This window comes from Myxine glutinosa, chromosome 13 (assembly GCF_964187855.1).
Source record: "Myxine glutinosa chromosome 13, kmMyxGlut1.1, whole genome shotgun sequence".
NCBI classification, from domain to species: Eukaryota; Metazoa; Chordata; class Myxini; order Myxiniformes; family Myxinidae; genus Myxine; species Myxine glutinosa.
The window spans coordinates 86,038,795-86,054,123 of record NC_136273.1 but is presented as its reverse complement, the minus strand read 5'-3'; the positions used below and the strand labels follow the sequence as shown (position 1 = coordinate 86,054,123).

Below are 15,329 nucleotides of genomic sequence, written 5' to 3'. Positions count from 1 at the left end.
ACCCTAGTGTAGAACATGACTCAGAACCTCTGTTACCTCACTGAAAACTCAGAGCCTCCTTTCACAGGCACTTTTAACATCATTCGTGATTTCTTATTTGTCATTTAACAGTGATGGTAGACATCGACAGCAAGCATGCCCAAAAGAAAACGGAGTGTAGAACCTGCAGCCCAAAGCTCTCCTCCTACATGCATCCTTCATGTACCATCCATGTCTGATCATGGGGATTTCACGCCCCTCCGTAAAATTAAAGGATCTGCTTCAGAAAAACTGCAACTGCTTCAAAAGATCCGGGATAGACGTCTCAACCAACCGCATGACTCCCCATGTCGTATGCAATCAGTATGTGATCAGATCCCGGCAACTCTTCCTGATGACCTAGAAAGAGTAGGATATCACAGCAAGTGTTATAAGCACTTTGTCCGCCACTTTCATCGTCTGGGAGATGATACAGAACCAGGGCCATCAACCTCATCATGGCATCACTCTCCTCGTAAACCAGGAGGTTCTGCTGAACCCATCTTCCCGCCAGAGTGTATATTTTGTGAGAAAGTTGAGACCAAAGATGCTCATCGCAATACTGAGAGGCCTACAACCTTCCCATCCTTTAAAAACAAAGAAAATGCATGGGAGCAAATCGAAACACGGGCTGAGAAAATGGGTCTCTATCGACTCCATCGAAAGGTGAAAAACAAAGACCTCTTTGCATGTGAGGCCAAACACCATCCGTCATGTTTTAAAGCTTTCCGCACAGCATTCTACAACTATGAGCGTGCGATTCACAGAGCCGAAGCACCAAAGGAGCAGGCTTGCATGTCAGCCGCCCATGAAAAGGCATTCAACTCAGTACTGGAACACATTCAAACCCAGGTCATCCAGCAGAATAAAGTTCTACAGCTTTCTTCCTTGCGCTTGCTCTATGTCGAGGAACTGAAACTGAATGGATATGAGAACTCAAATTATCGGTCAGAGAAACTACTGAAACGCCTACAGAATGACCCAATCAAGGAGCATATCCACTTCACGAAGGTTGATCATGACAAATGTGATGTCATTTCTTTCTGGCTTGTGCACAGCTCAAACATAACAGTTTCCAATGCTCTCGCACGAGCATTCACACTCGGAAGCACAAACAAGAACCAAAATGTTGCCCTCCAACTTCGCCAGGGTATTCTACAGGCTTTCAGAGAGTGTAAAGACCAACCTTTAGGTGGCTTTGCTGGCCTGTACAGTCAGTTTGGGGCATACCAGAGATGGTGCCGAAGAACCACAGCACGGGCACAGTTCTATGAAAAGACCCTTGAGATGGTGGATCTCATCGATGACCCAGACTGCCCAAGAGCAGGGAGACATCGTGAACTAGAGAAGGCAGAGATCAGAAAAGGCGAGGAGGCCGTTCAGCGAACCCTAACTACTATCAAGAACTTCACCAATCCGTTCACCATCATTGATAAGGACAAACTCTACTGCCTGGCCTCTGGTGCTCCCGTCCCCATGGATGTTGAGATGGATGTGTTACAAGCAGAAGCTGTGGGGAAAGCTGCGAAAGCTGACTTCATCAGGCGCCTGGAAAGCGGAGAACCTGAGAGCTTCTTCAACCCAATCAAGAGAAAGAAACTCAAGACCATGGAGGCTAGTAACAAGAAGATCACACTAACATCCTCACAGGGCAAGGTAAGGATGTAATCCAATACCCAAGTGCTTTTGTATTTTATGTTGTATTTTTAAATGGCGTCCTGTACATGCTATATTGAGATACAAGATTGAACTCCAAATTTGTTTATTAAAGACAGTGCACATCAATGAACAATGTAAAGATTGTAAATATGCCAATTTATAGCACATGAATAATTTTCACCTGTAGTCCTTCCTGTAGTACATATCAACCAATCACCATTTATCATTCCAGGTCATCCAGTATCAGGAGCAAAGCAACCTTGCATTCCTGCTCCTTGTCAAGTCTCAGAGTCAAGATGAGCCATTAGACCTGGGAGAACTCATGAAGTACTGCCTGATGCCAGTGCCTCCTAGCCTTGGGACACCAGATGGGTTCTTCTGCAAAACCAACAAAGCCTCCATTCTGCACTACCTTTTAGAGGACACCACACCACAAGATCTGCAATACCCCAAGGATGCCCTGTTCATCCAGGATGGAATGGCGCTGCTGCATACCCTTGCCAACCTTCCCCCAACATGTGGTGAGATATGCTTGCAGGTGCTTGATCAGATGGTGGCCAAGCAGCACTTTCTGTTCTCCACTGACAGTTACCATCCTGAGTCAATCAAAGCGCAGGAAAGGCTGAGGCGGGGCAGCTCAGAGAAGATCATTCTGGCTGGACCAGCAACCAGGAAGCCATATGACTTCAAAATGTTCCTTGCAAATGACGACAACAAAAAGCAGATGTGCCAGCTTCTTCTGAAAGTGTGGAGTGGACAAGAGGCAGCTACCAGGCTGGAGAGAACAGAGATGGCTGTGCTGATCGTGGAGGGGAAGGCCCACCAACTTGCCTCAACGAATGGCAAGGTAAAATTGAAAGCCCTTCGTGAATGGCGATTCAATTTGTAATTTTTCCTGAAAAAAAGGTGATTACCTGTGATGTTTGTCTAGATCTGAAACTGGCAGTGACTGGTGATTGAAATGCGGTGCCTTTTTGTGTTTCAGGTCGAGGTACGTGAACTCCCCACGATCTACAGCAACCAGGAAGAGACTGATACCAGGGTGGTTCTGTACCTCCATCATGCTGCTACCATCGGATACAAGAACGCTGTAGTCAGAACACCGGACACAGACATCCTCCTGATCCTGCTCCACCATGCCCACAACATCAAGCTGACGGTGTACCTGGATACAGGGTCAGGGAAGCATCGCCAACTTGTCAACGTCTCTGAGCTGGCAGAATCCCTGGGAGAGGACTACTGTGCCACTCTCCTGGGGTACTATGTGTTCAGCGGAGAAGACTGCACCAGTGCCTTCAAAGGGAAGGGAAAAGTCGGGCCCTTGAAAAAGCTGGAGAAGAATCCCAGGTTTCACAGGGCATTCGGTGAACTGGGTGACAACTGGGATGCCAACCCTGAGGTGGAGAGGCAGTTAGAAAAATTCACCTGTGTGATGTACGGCCAGAGTCGCGAGTCATCAGTGGACATTGTCCGTGCCAAGCTGCTACGAAAAATGGTGGGAGAGGACAAGACCCTCACATCCAAGTCCAAGGTTGATCTGGCTCGCCTTCCTCCATGCCAGTCTGCCCTGAAGCCGCACATCCAGCGTGTGAACCACCGCGTAGCATTGTACAAAAGAGCCGATCAACCTATCATCGAAAAGCCAAAACCTTATGAGGAGCAAGGATGGATAAGGACTGATGAAGGACTGTTGAAACCAATGTGGTCCAGTGGTCCCATCCTACCAACCTCACTGGTGGATCTTCTGAACACAGGAGAGCACGAAGAGGAGGAGGAAGAGGAAGGAGAAGAAGAGTTTGACTCTGACGATTTCGATGAAAATGATGATGACTGACTCAGTGTAGAATCACTAATGCTAATGATGTTTATCTAAAACAAGCAAGAGAAGAGTGGTCACATTGAGTGCTAGGACTATTTTGACAGTTGTAATATTTAGAAAAATAAAACTTTGTGTTAACGTCTGTGTAGACGGACCTTAATATGAGTCTATTATTTCGTAAAACTGTGATTATTTTGTAAATAAAGCACTAATTAGCATACTAGTATACCATAGACACATGTAATCATGTTATGAATAGTTCTATCATGATCTATGCCCTTCAAAACATGGGTCTAGACACCTTCATTTTTCAATTATCTGCAATATTGGCTGAGATATGTCAAAAATCGTTTTTTTGATAATGGCAGCAGTAATTTGCATAAAAATGGTATGTGGGACATTTTTTCAGCTTGGGGCCATAGCTAGTCATTTTCTACACATTTTTTCCAATCTAGAAACACTGATTAGAAGTATATCTCCGGGGGGTGCAGGGGGACCTAGTCTTCCTACTAGACTATATGTTGCAGTCTGAAGTTACAGTCTGAAGTCTGAATTTAAAATGAATGAAATTGAGATTTTTTTTTGTCACTGATCTAAACATACTGTTATGAATTTGGTAATGCAACATCTAGAGCTAGGTAGATCTGAATAGGTAGGTATTCGGCTGTCGTGACAGGGACTCTACATGTAATAAGTTATTGATGTTCAGGCGGTTGTCGGGGTAAGATGTATGAGTGTGGATCTACCTGGAGATTCGAGTGTTAAATAGTGAGGGATTAAAGGTAACGCCCCTGTGAGTATCACCTAGTAATCAAACCTTTGTCCTTTATGGCACTGCAAACCACATAAACATTAGTTAGGTCCTTAGCGCAACATTAAATAATCCCCTTTCCCTGACAAGGACTTCGTATTAAATTGACAGGAAACCAGGTCAAAAACACCGCCATGATTGGCCGCCACCGTGTACACCTCCAAAGGCCTACAAACCTGGCCGGCACGTGTTATGCCAGGACCGCAGGGTCGCGTAACGGGGGAGATGTCAGGAGTCGCGGGAGGCTTTGATTGGCTGAGGAGTGCGCAATGTGACGTCATCGGCCACCAATATAGGCGACGGTCGGACGCCATTTCAGTTGTTGAGTCTCTCTGAGCAGACGCGGGCAAGCCAGTTGAGTTGAGTCGCAAGTCACACGAAGTTAGTTCGCCAGTACGAGTTGGAGAGGACACGCCATTTCGGGCAGACGCAGGCAGGCACCAGAGAGTTGAGCGGTGGTGGAGAGTTGGAGAGGACACGCCATTCCAGTCGCAGTTCGAGTGCAGTTCGGGTTGTAGGGAGTCGCAGGAGACACACGAGAGCACACCCAGTTGGCACTGAGCAGTTCGTTGGCACTTGGCTGCCAGCACTCCCGCGTCGTCGAGTCGAGTGGAGTTGAAAGGAGTCCTTCCTGTCCCTGGTCAAGTGGAGCCGCTGGCCTGCGTCGGACGCGTGGTGCTTGGAGCGAGGGGCCTCGTGGTGTGCGATCGGGCCGGAAGGAGCGGTGCTGGACACCAACAATACAAGACGACAAAGACAGATAAGCCCGATCTCCGCGTATATTTTGAACGACGGGACGTGTTATTTTCGTGATTAATCTCCCTCGTTTGTGTTTGCTGTCAGTCGTGTGGGGACGTCCCGATTTAGGTTTATTAGAATTATTAGATTTACCGGCGGGCTTTTTCACTGGCTTTACTTTTCCTAATAAACCCTTATATTACTTTTTGTACATAATATCTGAACGCAGTTTTCCTGGGTGTTTGATTTTAATAGATAAGGTTGCGGAGCCTTCGCTGCGCCCCGCCATTCCGCGCGTTGGTGTTGAACTTGAGTCCGCCATTGAGTGTTCGCCTCGGGAGTTAAAGTCTCGCAAATCGGTCATCCGTAACTGTGGTGTTAATCACGGTTACGCGACAAGTGGTGTCAGGAGTGTAGGATTTGAACCCGTCGGACAAATTTTTTGTCCGCGGCGAGACATCGACACGGTCGGACAAATTTTTTTGTCCGCGGGGAGACATCGACACGGTCGGGCGTACATTGCGCCCGACGTTCGAACGCAAAATTTTTATAGTCGAGGCGGAGAAATTTAATAATCAATCGGGCAAACGGAGCGCGATATCGCGTCTTCGTCAAATTTAAATTGTTTCAGGAATTATTAAAATAAATACGCGCGCGGGAAACAATCTTCCGGAAAGCGGATGTCGGAAATTGATGAGATGGAAGTACGCAGCGAGGCCTCCGTCAGCGTTGGGAGTGAGCCGGAAATAGGGGAATTTGATGTAGAGGTGAGCCTTGGAGCTTCCCTCGTCCCGAGCACCAACTTATCCCCCTCCCCTACCGGGGAGTCGGGAACAAATGGGACGGCCCCGAGAGACGACCAGGCTTTAATGAAATTTTTAAAGGAATTAATGGATGCTCAGAGTGATCGATTGAAGGAAGGAATGAAGGGAATGAGTAATGATATGGGAGAAATGAAAAATAAAATGGAGTCCCAGGGGAAGGAATGTAGGGAAGGAATGAAGGGAATGAGTGATCGATTGGAGAAAAAAATTGATGGAATGGGAAATAAAATTGATGGGTTAAAAGGGGAACTGAATGCCCAGAGTGATAAAATTGAAGGATTAAAGGAGGGATTGAAAGAACAAATCGAAGGGATGGACAGCAAAATCGATGGATTGGAGGGAAAAATGGAGGTGATGAATGAACAAATGAATGAACAAGGGAATGAAATAAAGGAAAGGAATGAACAATTGGAAGGAAAAATTGGGGAAATGGCACAGCAGCTGGGGGAACGAATTGATGGCATAGAAGGGAGAGTGCAAAACCAAATTACGGACAGACTGGGGAAATTTGAGGGTAAAGTAGAAACTCAAATGGGGGCACAGGAGAAGCCAAAGGTGGCAAAAATTGAATCGGAACGGGGGGAAGCTAGATTGGGAACAGGAGAGAGTACGGCCCATGCAGATGTGCATGTTGCTCACGAGCAGGGAATTGCACCGGGAATGGCAAAATTGGGAATTGCACAGGGAATGGCAATTGAAGTAAATGGGGAGACTGCAGGTGCAGAGGTGGACGGGGAATGTCCACAGGTGGATGGGGAATGTGTACAGGTAGATGGGGAATGCCTGCAGGTAAACGTGGAGAGTCCACAGGTGAGCGGGGAAGGAAATTTGGAATCTGAGAGTTGTAATGGGGAATGTTTCCCACATTCTGGCCTGGTTGTTTATCGGGACCGTGTGGATGTCACAACACCCCAACCGGGGGATGAATTTGGAATTGTGCAGCACCAGGGCGGTGGTGCGGAGCAAGAGGGGGTAGAGTTTTTGGGGGTCCATGCAATGGAGCCGGACCGGGTATTTATTGGGGATATTGATCAAAGCCTGGCGGGGCCAGGAATGATTTGTAATGATGAGGATGATTTGATCCAGCGGCTGGAGACCTGTGACAGTCCCATGGAGGTAGAGCTTGTTCAGGCCCAAAGGAGTCTGGGGGAAGAGGTGAGTTGGTCCGAGGAGGTGGTTGGAATGACCGAGGGGACGCTCACTGTACACTGCTATTTGGAAACCGAGGCTCCAAAATTGGACAACCAGTTGGGGGAGTGTGTTGGCTCCGGGCTGGATTTGGATCTTGGAGGATCGGGAGATAGAGCTTCTGGAGATTTGGTCCCTGTAGGGAATTTGGATCAACTGCAGGGAGGGGCAGAACAACCGGTGGTAGAGGTTGTTCCCTGCAGCTGCGGTTTGGCAATGGGAATGAAAATTTGTAAAATAAAATTTAAAATAAAATTACAATGGGAACTTGATTTGGAGCAGCCATGGTTGGGATTGGTCCCCGGGCTGCGGGATTTGGACATGGAGAGGTCATGGGTGATGGCCTCGGGCAAAAGTTGCCCCTTTCAAAATTTGGGTATGCCGGCCAGCTGGGGGGCTGTGATGGCGAGATTTGGACGTGGGGTCCAGCCTTGGGTGTCGAGGTACGACCTGGGTCCCACGGGGGGTCTGGTGGGGTGTGGCGTCCCTTGTCCGTCGGGGCGCCGTCCGAGCTGGTGGCTCGGGCCGGCAGGGTCACCGGACCCTGGTGGGGGTTAAGACCTCCAGGGAGGTCCGAGGTGGTTTCTCAAGCCTGGGATGGCAAATATTGAGGACCACTAGGGGGAGGTGTTGTGGGTCGCGCTTTGGTGGTGGCACTGTGGATGGCCAACTTGGGACTGATGTGGTGACCACCCGGGCATGCGGCCTGGCATTCTCCTCCAGGGACTTTGGGACAACTGGCATGTGATGACCTGCCATGCCGTGTTGGTCGATGGACGCGGGTCAAACCGAATGGACAGGGATGGAGATAGCCTGCCGGACAACCATTGGGGCATCTGTGGAACGTGATGGTGTGAGTGACCTTCCACAGATGCTCCGTTGTGATTTATGGACTCTCGGGTTGGGAAGAGAGCCATGGGGATGTGAATCGGGAGATGTGTAACGCGCCGAGCATATGGGCCATGCTCGGCTGGCATGTGTATGGCAAAGCATCCTTCTTTGGTGAGGTGAGTGAAATGTGACAAATGGTTGGCATGGGTAATCTGTGGGTTAGATGGAAATTTAAGGGTGGATTTTGAAATGCCATGGTGGACACTGTATAGTGACGCCATTATTGATCCAGGTGTGTAGACCAAAGTGTTGGAGGCTGTGATGAAATTAATAGGGTAGCAAGACAGCTTTCAACTGGTTGCGGGGGCAACTGTGCTGATATTTGGGACGCGGGATGATGGGGATGTAGTTGTGTAGCCTGAGGGTCAACGTGGTGCTGTGCGTGTCCGAGGTGTGTGGACCATGTCTTCTGGGTGAGTCTCCTGGTGGAGCATGGCTGTTGACTGGACCTTGGTGTGGTCAAGTGTGGGTGAGCACTGGGGGGGCTGCAGTTCTGTAGTCGGACTGGGGGATGATGGGGAGGTGCAGGGGACGTGGCTGTAGGGATGCCACGCACTGCGACCGTGCCCCCCAGGGCCGAGGTTGTGTGTGCGGTAGTGTGTGTTGTGGCAGCAAGTGCTCACCACATTGGCCAGCTGGGGCTGCTGCAGCTGTGTTCCTCGCAGGGGGGCCGAAGGATGGATGGTGGGTCGCACCCTTATGGACACTCATGGGCCATGTTGGCGTTTTGACTGCTCACCTTGTCCCGGTGACCCTTGCACGGTAGAGGTGCAGAGCTGTCGTGGCCACAGGTAGTTGTGTAGTGATGATCACCGTTGGATGCGGATCCACATACCTGCCAGTGTAGTGGGGACAAAAGAGAAATTTGGAAGTATTTGGTAGGCCCAATGTGAAATTTTGGGATTGTGAAGGGTGGATGACGCTCTTGGACCTGACCAACCTGCAACTACCTGCACTTGAGGTGAGTGTTTTGAGGAGTACTGTCCCAGGCTTCAGGATTTGCTTTGGAAATTGGGGACATGTAATTTGGAGTTGGGAGGTGAGAGCGAGTGATGACATGGCCGGTGAGGGGATGGAATGGGAGCCACAGTGTCTTGTGGGTGGCGTATGTTTTTGTATTGTGGTTAGGTGTTTTGATGTGGTCGTGAGAGTGGAACCTGGAGAGTGAGTGATGATTATTGGAGATAATGAGGGGCGATAAATTGTGCTTTTTGGAAATGTGCTAATGGAAAGGTGTAAGGATTTAATGATTCGAACTGTGAATGGGATTTCACATTGGCAGGCCATGGCAAGCCTTGTAACACCTTTTACACCATCTATGAATTGTACTGAATTGTGCTGAGTTGTGTGGAGAATTGAATGGCAGCGGGGGAGGAAGTGTGTTTTGGGGACCATGGGTGGGGAAGGTGTGTGTGTCCGCAGGTACAGAGCAAGCTCTGAGGAGCGATGCCTGCGGGCCCCCCTCTGCGGCAATTACCCCTGGCAGCCGGTGGTAACTGGAAATTGGAGCTCGTCGGTGGAGGGTCTGGTTGGGCGCCGCGGGGTGAGGAAGTCCCCCGGTGACCCGTGTTGCTGCGCGAAAGCAGGAGGCAAAGGAGCCTGGTGTGTGTGGAGACCCTCACCGGCGAGGTAACGGCGGAAAGGGGCTGTTGGGCTGTCACGGGGCCAAGAGGTAAAGGGGGGGGGGGGGCAATGAATTTGTAAGTCGGTTGACTTGTTTTTGGGACTGCGGGCACCACAGCCTGATGCGCCCCCACCATCTTTTTGTGCGGTACCTCCCCGCTGCCTAGTTGAGGAATGCACACACACGTGAATGACATCAATGCCATGGTCCTGCAGGGGGGTGTATTGAAGAAGAACCTTATTGATTTTTGAAATGCCTTGATGACCTATGGAATGAGAATGAGTGGTTAAGGGGTCTGTGTAGCATGAATGTGGGCGAAATCCACCGAGCCGTGTCACTCACCTGTAACATCTGGACAGGGCCGTGGAAAAATTTAGGGGGATGCATTGGGGATGGCCCCGCAGGTAAGGTTGTGTCTTGTGGCATCCACCGGGGGACGCGGTCTGTAGACCGGGGTATGTACAAAGGTTAGAGTTTTGAGTTTTGGAAAGATGGTTAAGTTTTGTGGTTAAGTTAGTGTTGTGTGTTGTTGTTTCCTCCCTCCACAGGAACAACGAAGAAGATGTACATACTTGCATGATGGTTAAGGGGTTCAGCATGTTAAGGAAGTGTAGGTAGGTAGTCCGACTCACTTCCCACAGCCCTTCCTGATTTATTTCATAGGTTAATTAAGTGTGTGACAGTAAGTGTTAAGGCTGGAATGGTAGCCCTGCGGTGAACCTTGCAGGAGCTACGGTTCCAGGGGGGGGGCTGTGTTATGAATTTGGTAATGCAACATCTAGAGCTAGGTAGATCTGAATAGGTAGGTATTCGGCTGTCGTGACAGGGACTCTACATGTAATAAGTTATTGATGTTCAGGCGGTTGTCGGGGTAAGATGTATGAGTGTGGATCTACCTGGAGATTCGAGTGTTAAATAGTGAGGGATTAAAGGTAACGCCCCTGTGAGTATCACCTAGTAATCAAACCTTTGTCCTTTATGGCACTGCAAACCACATAAACATTAGTTAGGTCCTTAGCGCAACATTAAATAATCCCCTTTCCCTGACAAGGACTTCGTATTAAATTGACAGGAAACCAGGTCAAAAACACCGCCATGATTGGCCGCCACCGTGTACACCTCCAAAGGCCTACAAACCTGGCCGGCACGTGTTATGCCAGGACCGCAGGGTCGCGTAACGGGGGAGATGTCAGGAGTCGCGGGAGGCTTTGATTGGCTGAGGAGTGCGCAATGTGACGTCATCGGCCACCAATATAGGCGACGGTCGGACGCCATTTCAGTTGTTGAGTCTCTCTGAGCAGACGCGGGCAAGCCAGTTGAGTTGAGTCGCAAGTCACACGAAGTTAGTTCGCCAGTACGAGTTGGAGAGGACACGCCATTTCGGGCAGACGCAGGCAGGCACCAGAGAGTTGAGCGGTGGTGGAGAGTTGGAGAGGACACGCCATTCCAGTCGCAGTTCGAGTGCAGTTCGGGTTGTAGGGAGTCGCAGGAGACACACGAGAGCACACCCAGTTGGCACTGAGCAGTTCGTTGGCACTTGGCTGCCAGCACTCCCGCGTCGTCGAGTCGAGTGGAGTTGAAAGGAGTCCTTCCTGTCCCTGGTCAAGTGGAGCCGCTGGCCTGCGTCGGACGCGTGGTGCTTGGAGCGAGGGGCCTCGTGGTGTGCGATCGGGCCGGAAGGAGCGGTGCTGGACACCAACAATACAAGACGACAAAGACAGATAAGCCCGATCTCCGCGTATATTTTGAACGACGGGACGTGTTATTTTCGTGATTAATCTCCCTCGTTTGTGTTTGCTGTCAGTCGTGTGGGGACGTCCCGATTTAGGTTTATTAGAATTATTAGATTTACCGGCGGGCTTTTTCACTGGCTTTACTTTTCCTAATAAACCCTTATATTACTTTTTGTACATAATATCTGAACGCAGTTTTCCTGGGTGTTTGATTTTAATAGATAAGGTTGCGGAGCCTTCGCTGCGCCCCGCCATTCCGCGCGTTGGTGTTGAACTTGAGTCCGCCATTGAGTGTTCGCCTCGGGAGTTAAAGTCTCGCAAATCGGTCATCCGTAACTGTGGTGTTAATCACGGTTACGCGACAATACAATCACCCATAAAGTCAGAGGATTTTTAAAAAGAAATTTTTCCAAAATAATTAAAAATGAAAAGCTGAAATGTCTCGAGTGAATAAGTATTTAACCCCCTTTGCTATGACACTCTAAATTGAACTCAGGTGCATCCAATTTCCTTGGATCATCCTTGAAATGTCTCTACAACTTCATTGGAGTCCATCTGTAGCCAATTCAATTGATTTGACATGATTTACAAAGAAACGCACCTTTCTATATAAGGTCCCACGGCTGACAGTGCATGTCAGAGCAGAACTCCACCATGAAGTCCAATGAACTGTCTGTAGAACTTCGAGATAGAATTGTGAGGAGGCATAGATCTGGGGAAGGGTATAAAACAATTTCTGGAGGGGTGAAAGTTCCCAAGAGCCAAGTGAGCTCCATCATTGGGAAATGCAAAGAATGTGGAACTACCCAGACTCTTCCTCGAGCTGGCAGTCTCACCAAACTGAGCAACTGGGCAAGATGGACCTTGGTCAGGGAGGCGACCAAGAAACAAATGACCACCCTGACAGAACTACAGAATTCCTTTGTTGAGATTGGAGAACCTGCCCAGAAGGATAACAGTCTCTGCAGCACTTCACAAATCTAGGCTTTATGGGAGAGTGGCCAGACGGAAGCCACTCCTGAGAAAAAGGCACATGACAGCACACCCGGAGTTTGCAAAAAGGCACGTGAAAGACTCAGAGAGCATGAAGCAAAAGATTCTGTGGTTTGATGAGACGAAAATTGAACTCTTTGAATTGACTCTCTGAAAAATTGAACCTGAACGCAAAGTGCTATGTTTGATGGAAACCGAGCACAGCTCATGACCTATCTAACACCATCCTTACCGAGAAGCATGGTAGTGGCAGCATCATGCTATGGGGATGTTTTTCAGCTACATGGCCTGGGAGACTTGCAAGGATATAGGGTACAATGAATGGCACTGAATACAGACAAATCTTCGAGGAGAATCTGCTTCAGAGTGCAAAAGACCTTAGACTGTGGCAAAGATTTACGTTCCAACAGGACAATGATCCCAAGCATACATTCAAAGCAACACTGGAATGGCTTCAGAACAAGAACATGAAAGTCCTTGAGTGGCCCAGCCAAAGCCCAAACTTGAATCCCATTGAGAATCTGTGGAAAGATTTGAAGATTGCTGTTTATCGACGCTCTCCATCCAATTTGACAGAGCTTGAGCAAATCTGCAAGGAAGAATGGGAGAAACTCCACAAATCCAGATGTGCAAAGCTATAAGGAAATACCCAAGAAGACTGGAAGATGTAATTGCTGCCAAAGGCGCTTCTACAAAGTGTTGACTCAATGAGTTGAATGCTTATGTAAGTTAGATGTTTCTGTATTCATTTTTAATTACTTTGTAAAAAATTCTATTTAAAAATGCACTTTGACATTACGGGGTACAATGTGTAGATCAATGACAAAAAAAATCTCAATTTATCCATTTCAAATTCAGGCTGTAATGCAAAAAAGTGTGAAAAAAGTTAAGGGATGTGAATGCTTTCTGAAGGCACCATACGTGATTGAGGACTGAAAGTGAAGCATTGGTGGTTCAAGACACAAGCCAACCAACTGTGCAGTGAGAAGTACCCCAACACAGACTTTAAGTTTTCTTTTGCTTGGTTCGAAGCATTCAATAAGAGACATGGGATTTCTTAGAGCCCATACGAACCTTCACAAAATCAGTGTATCAGATAAACAAGAGAAAGTGGAGAGTTTCCATAAATTTGTCCGTGGAGTCGCCGATAAAGGTAAATGGGATGGATAAATTGCACAGTTGCATTACAGGGAGATTCTTAATATTGACCAGTCACCCCGGCCGTTTCCCTTCATGGTCGGGAAAAAGTACGCCAATAAGGGAGATGAGGTTGTGCGGGTGAAAGGGGCAGGTTCCGGACTGGATAAGCGGCAGTGTACTTTGGAAGTTGCGGTGGCAGTGTTTGCCGAAGGAGTATCCCACATCAAGCCGATAATAATGTTTCGAGGGAAGGGACACCTCAGAAGGAGAGGGATGCCTATAACCATCGAGTCATTGTTCGTTTTGAGAAAAAACGCATGGGTGGATGAGACAGAAACTCTGCTTTGGATTAACTTTGGAGTACAAGCTGACATGCCACGATGATCGTCACAAGTTGCTTGTTGCCAGCGCTCACCGTGCTCAGAAGACTGACAACGTGAAGAAGGTCTTCAAGGCAGAGAACACTACTATGGCTTTGATTCCCCCTGGAGGTAGCTAACTGCTGCAGCCTCTGGATGTGTCTGTGGTCAGTGTAGAGAAGAGTAAGCTATAAATCATCCAGAACAAACACATGCACGACAACTTGGACCTGTATGTGAATGGCAGCTTCACAGCTGGTGACAGGCATGTGTTGATCACCAAGTGGATAGGAGAGGCGTGGGTGGAAATCCGTGCCAACCAGGAGATGATCCGCCACTCCTTTGTCAAGACCAGCATTGCACTGCCTGTAGATGGAAGAGATGACAAGATCCATTTGGAGTGGCTGGAGGGATATTAATTCCCAGATGAACCCGAGTGACAGCGAGGACGAGGATGGGGTGCCCATGATCAAGTTGTCTCGCAAATGAATTGAAACTGTGTATTGACATATCTTTTAGACTGTCACCAGTATCACTGTTCAGAACTGAGGATTCAATGAACGTATGATACATGAACCTTACCTCTGTCTAAATACCGATACGAGGAAATTATCGATTTAACTATAGCTTTCTTGCAATGTTTACTTGATAAAGAACCCTTGAATTTAGTTATTGTATTTATTATTTTTTCATGGTACGGACAATTAAAATTGCAATGACGTAAAAACGAACATCTCTGCAGCCAATCCGAAGAACATTTACCATTATAATCACATGCCATGGGTTTTTAAAATATGTATCAGCACATATTGAAAATAAGCCCAAGTCAGGCTTTTTGATACAAGTGCATATGGAAAATAGGCAGTTATGTGTTTCAGAGCATATGCTTGTTATCCAAATTCTACTGCACATTGTACATTACACATACATATGGAAATGGTACTTCCTGACATCAAGGGAGAACATCAGCCACGGATGATGTCTCACTCAGCAATCGCCGCATAATTCACAACAAACAAACACATGCGTGTTGTCGCATGGCATGTCCGGGTGGATGCGTGTTGTTTTATCGATGTCTATAGTTGCTGCATGTGTAGCGCAAAACGAACAATCGAAGGACCGGTTGCTCGTTTCTTCTCACGACGGCTTGGTCGGTGCACGAAGAGCGCGATGACGAACGGTCGAAGGGCCAGGTGTGTGTGTGTTCCGGAGCAAGGACGCGCAAAGCGATACTCACACGATTGCAAGCCATGTTGGAGCTGCGTCTTTTGCCAGTAGATCAAGACTCATATGGACGGTGTGTCGGGCGAATACTTACGTATCGGGAAGAGCGGGAGGATGCCTTTTGAGCCCTCATTACACTGAAGAAGAGGATTATTCGGATTATTCGAAATCCTAGAGGATTATTCGGGCCACTCGATGTGGAGCCCAAATCCAAGGCTGACCAGTCATTGGACAATCCCAGAGGGGACGCATGAGCGCACAAGGGGACACTGGAGGTGGATTCGGACCGACCGCCGCAAACAGTGAAC

The 15,329-nt window shown here is 48.3% G+C and overlaps 3 protein-coding genes across 3 annotated transcripts in view; 2 read left to right on the top strand and 1 right to left on the bottom strand.

Moving 5' to 3' along the window:
* The window catches only part of PELP1 (proline, glutamate and leucine rich protein 1), a 359,306-nt gene that overhangs the window by 4,045 nt on the left and 339,932 nt on the right, over window positions 1-15,329 (top strand). The gene's annotated exons all lie outside the window — the stretch shown is intronic.
* Window positions 1-15,329, bottom strand: part of LOC137439076 (fibroblast growth factor 12-like) — a 238,336-nt gene that overhangs the window by 141,840 nt on the left and 81,167 nt on the right. The window lies entirely within an intron of this gene.
* On the top strand, window positions 1,283-3,656 carry LOC137437601 (uncharacterized). Its single transcript, XM_078767739.1, has 3 exons — window positions 1,283-1,674; window positions 1,910-2,524; window positions 2,663-3,656. The coding sequence occupies exons 1-3, from the start codon at window positions 1,306-1,308 to the stop codon at window positions 3,509-3,511; spliced, it is 1,833 nt and encodes a 610-aa protein (XP_078623865.1). The 5' UTR covers window positions 1,283-1,305; the 3' UTR covers window positions 3,512-3,656.

Coding starts and splice junctions, on each gene's coding strand:
- LOC137437601 (XM_078767739.1), top strand. CDS start 1,306: ATGGTGGATCTCATCGATGACCCAGACTGCCCAAGAGCAGGGAGACAT. Junction 1,675..1,909: donor TAACATCCTCACAGGGCAAG/GTAAGGATGTAA, acceptor TTATCATTCCAG/GTCATCCAGTATCAGGAGCA. Junction 2,525..2,662: donor TTGCCTCAACGAATGGCAAG/GTAAAATTGAAA, acceptor TTTGTGTTTCAG/GTCGAGGTACGTGAACTCCC.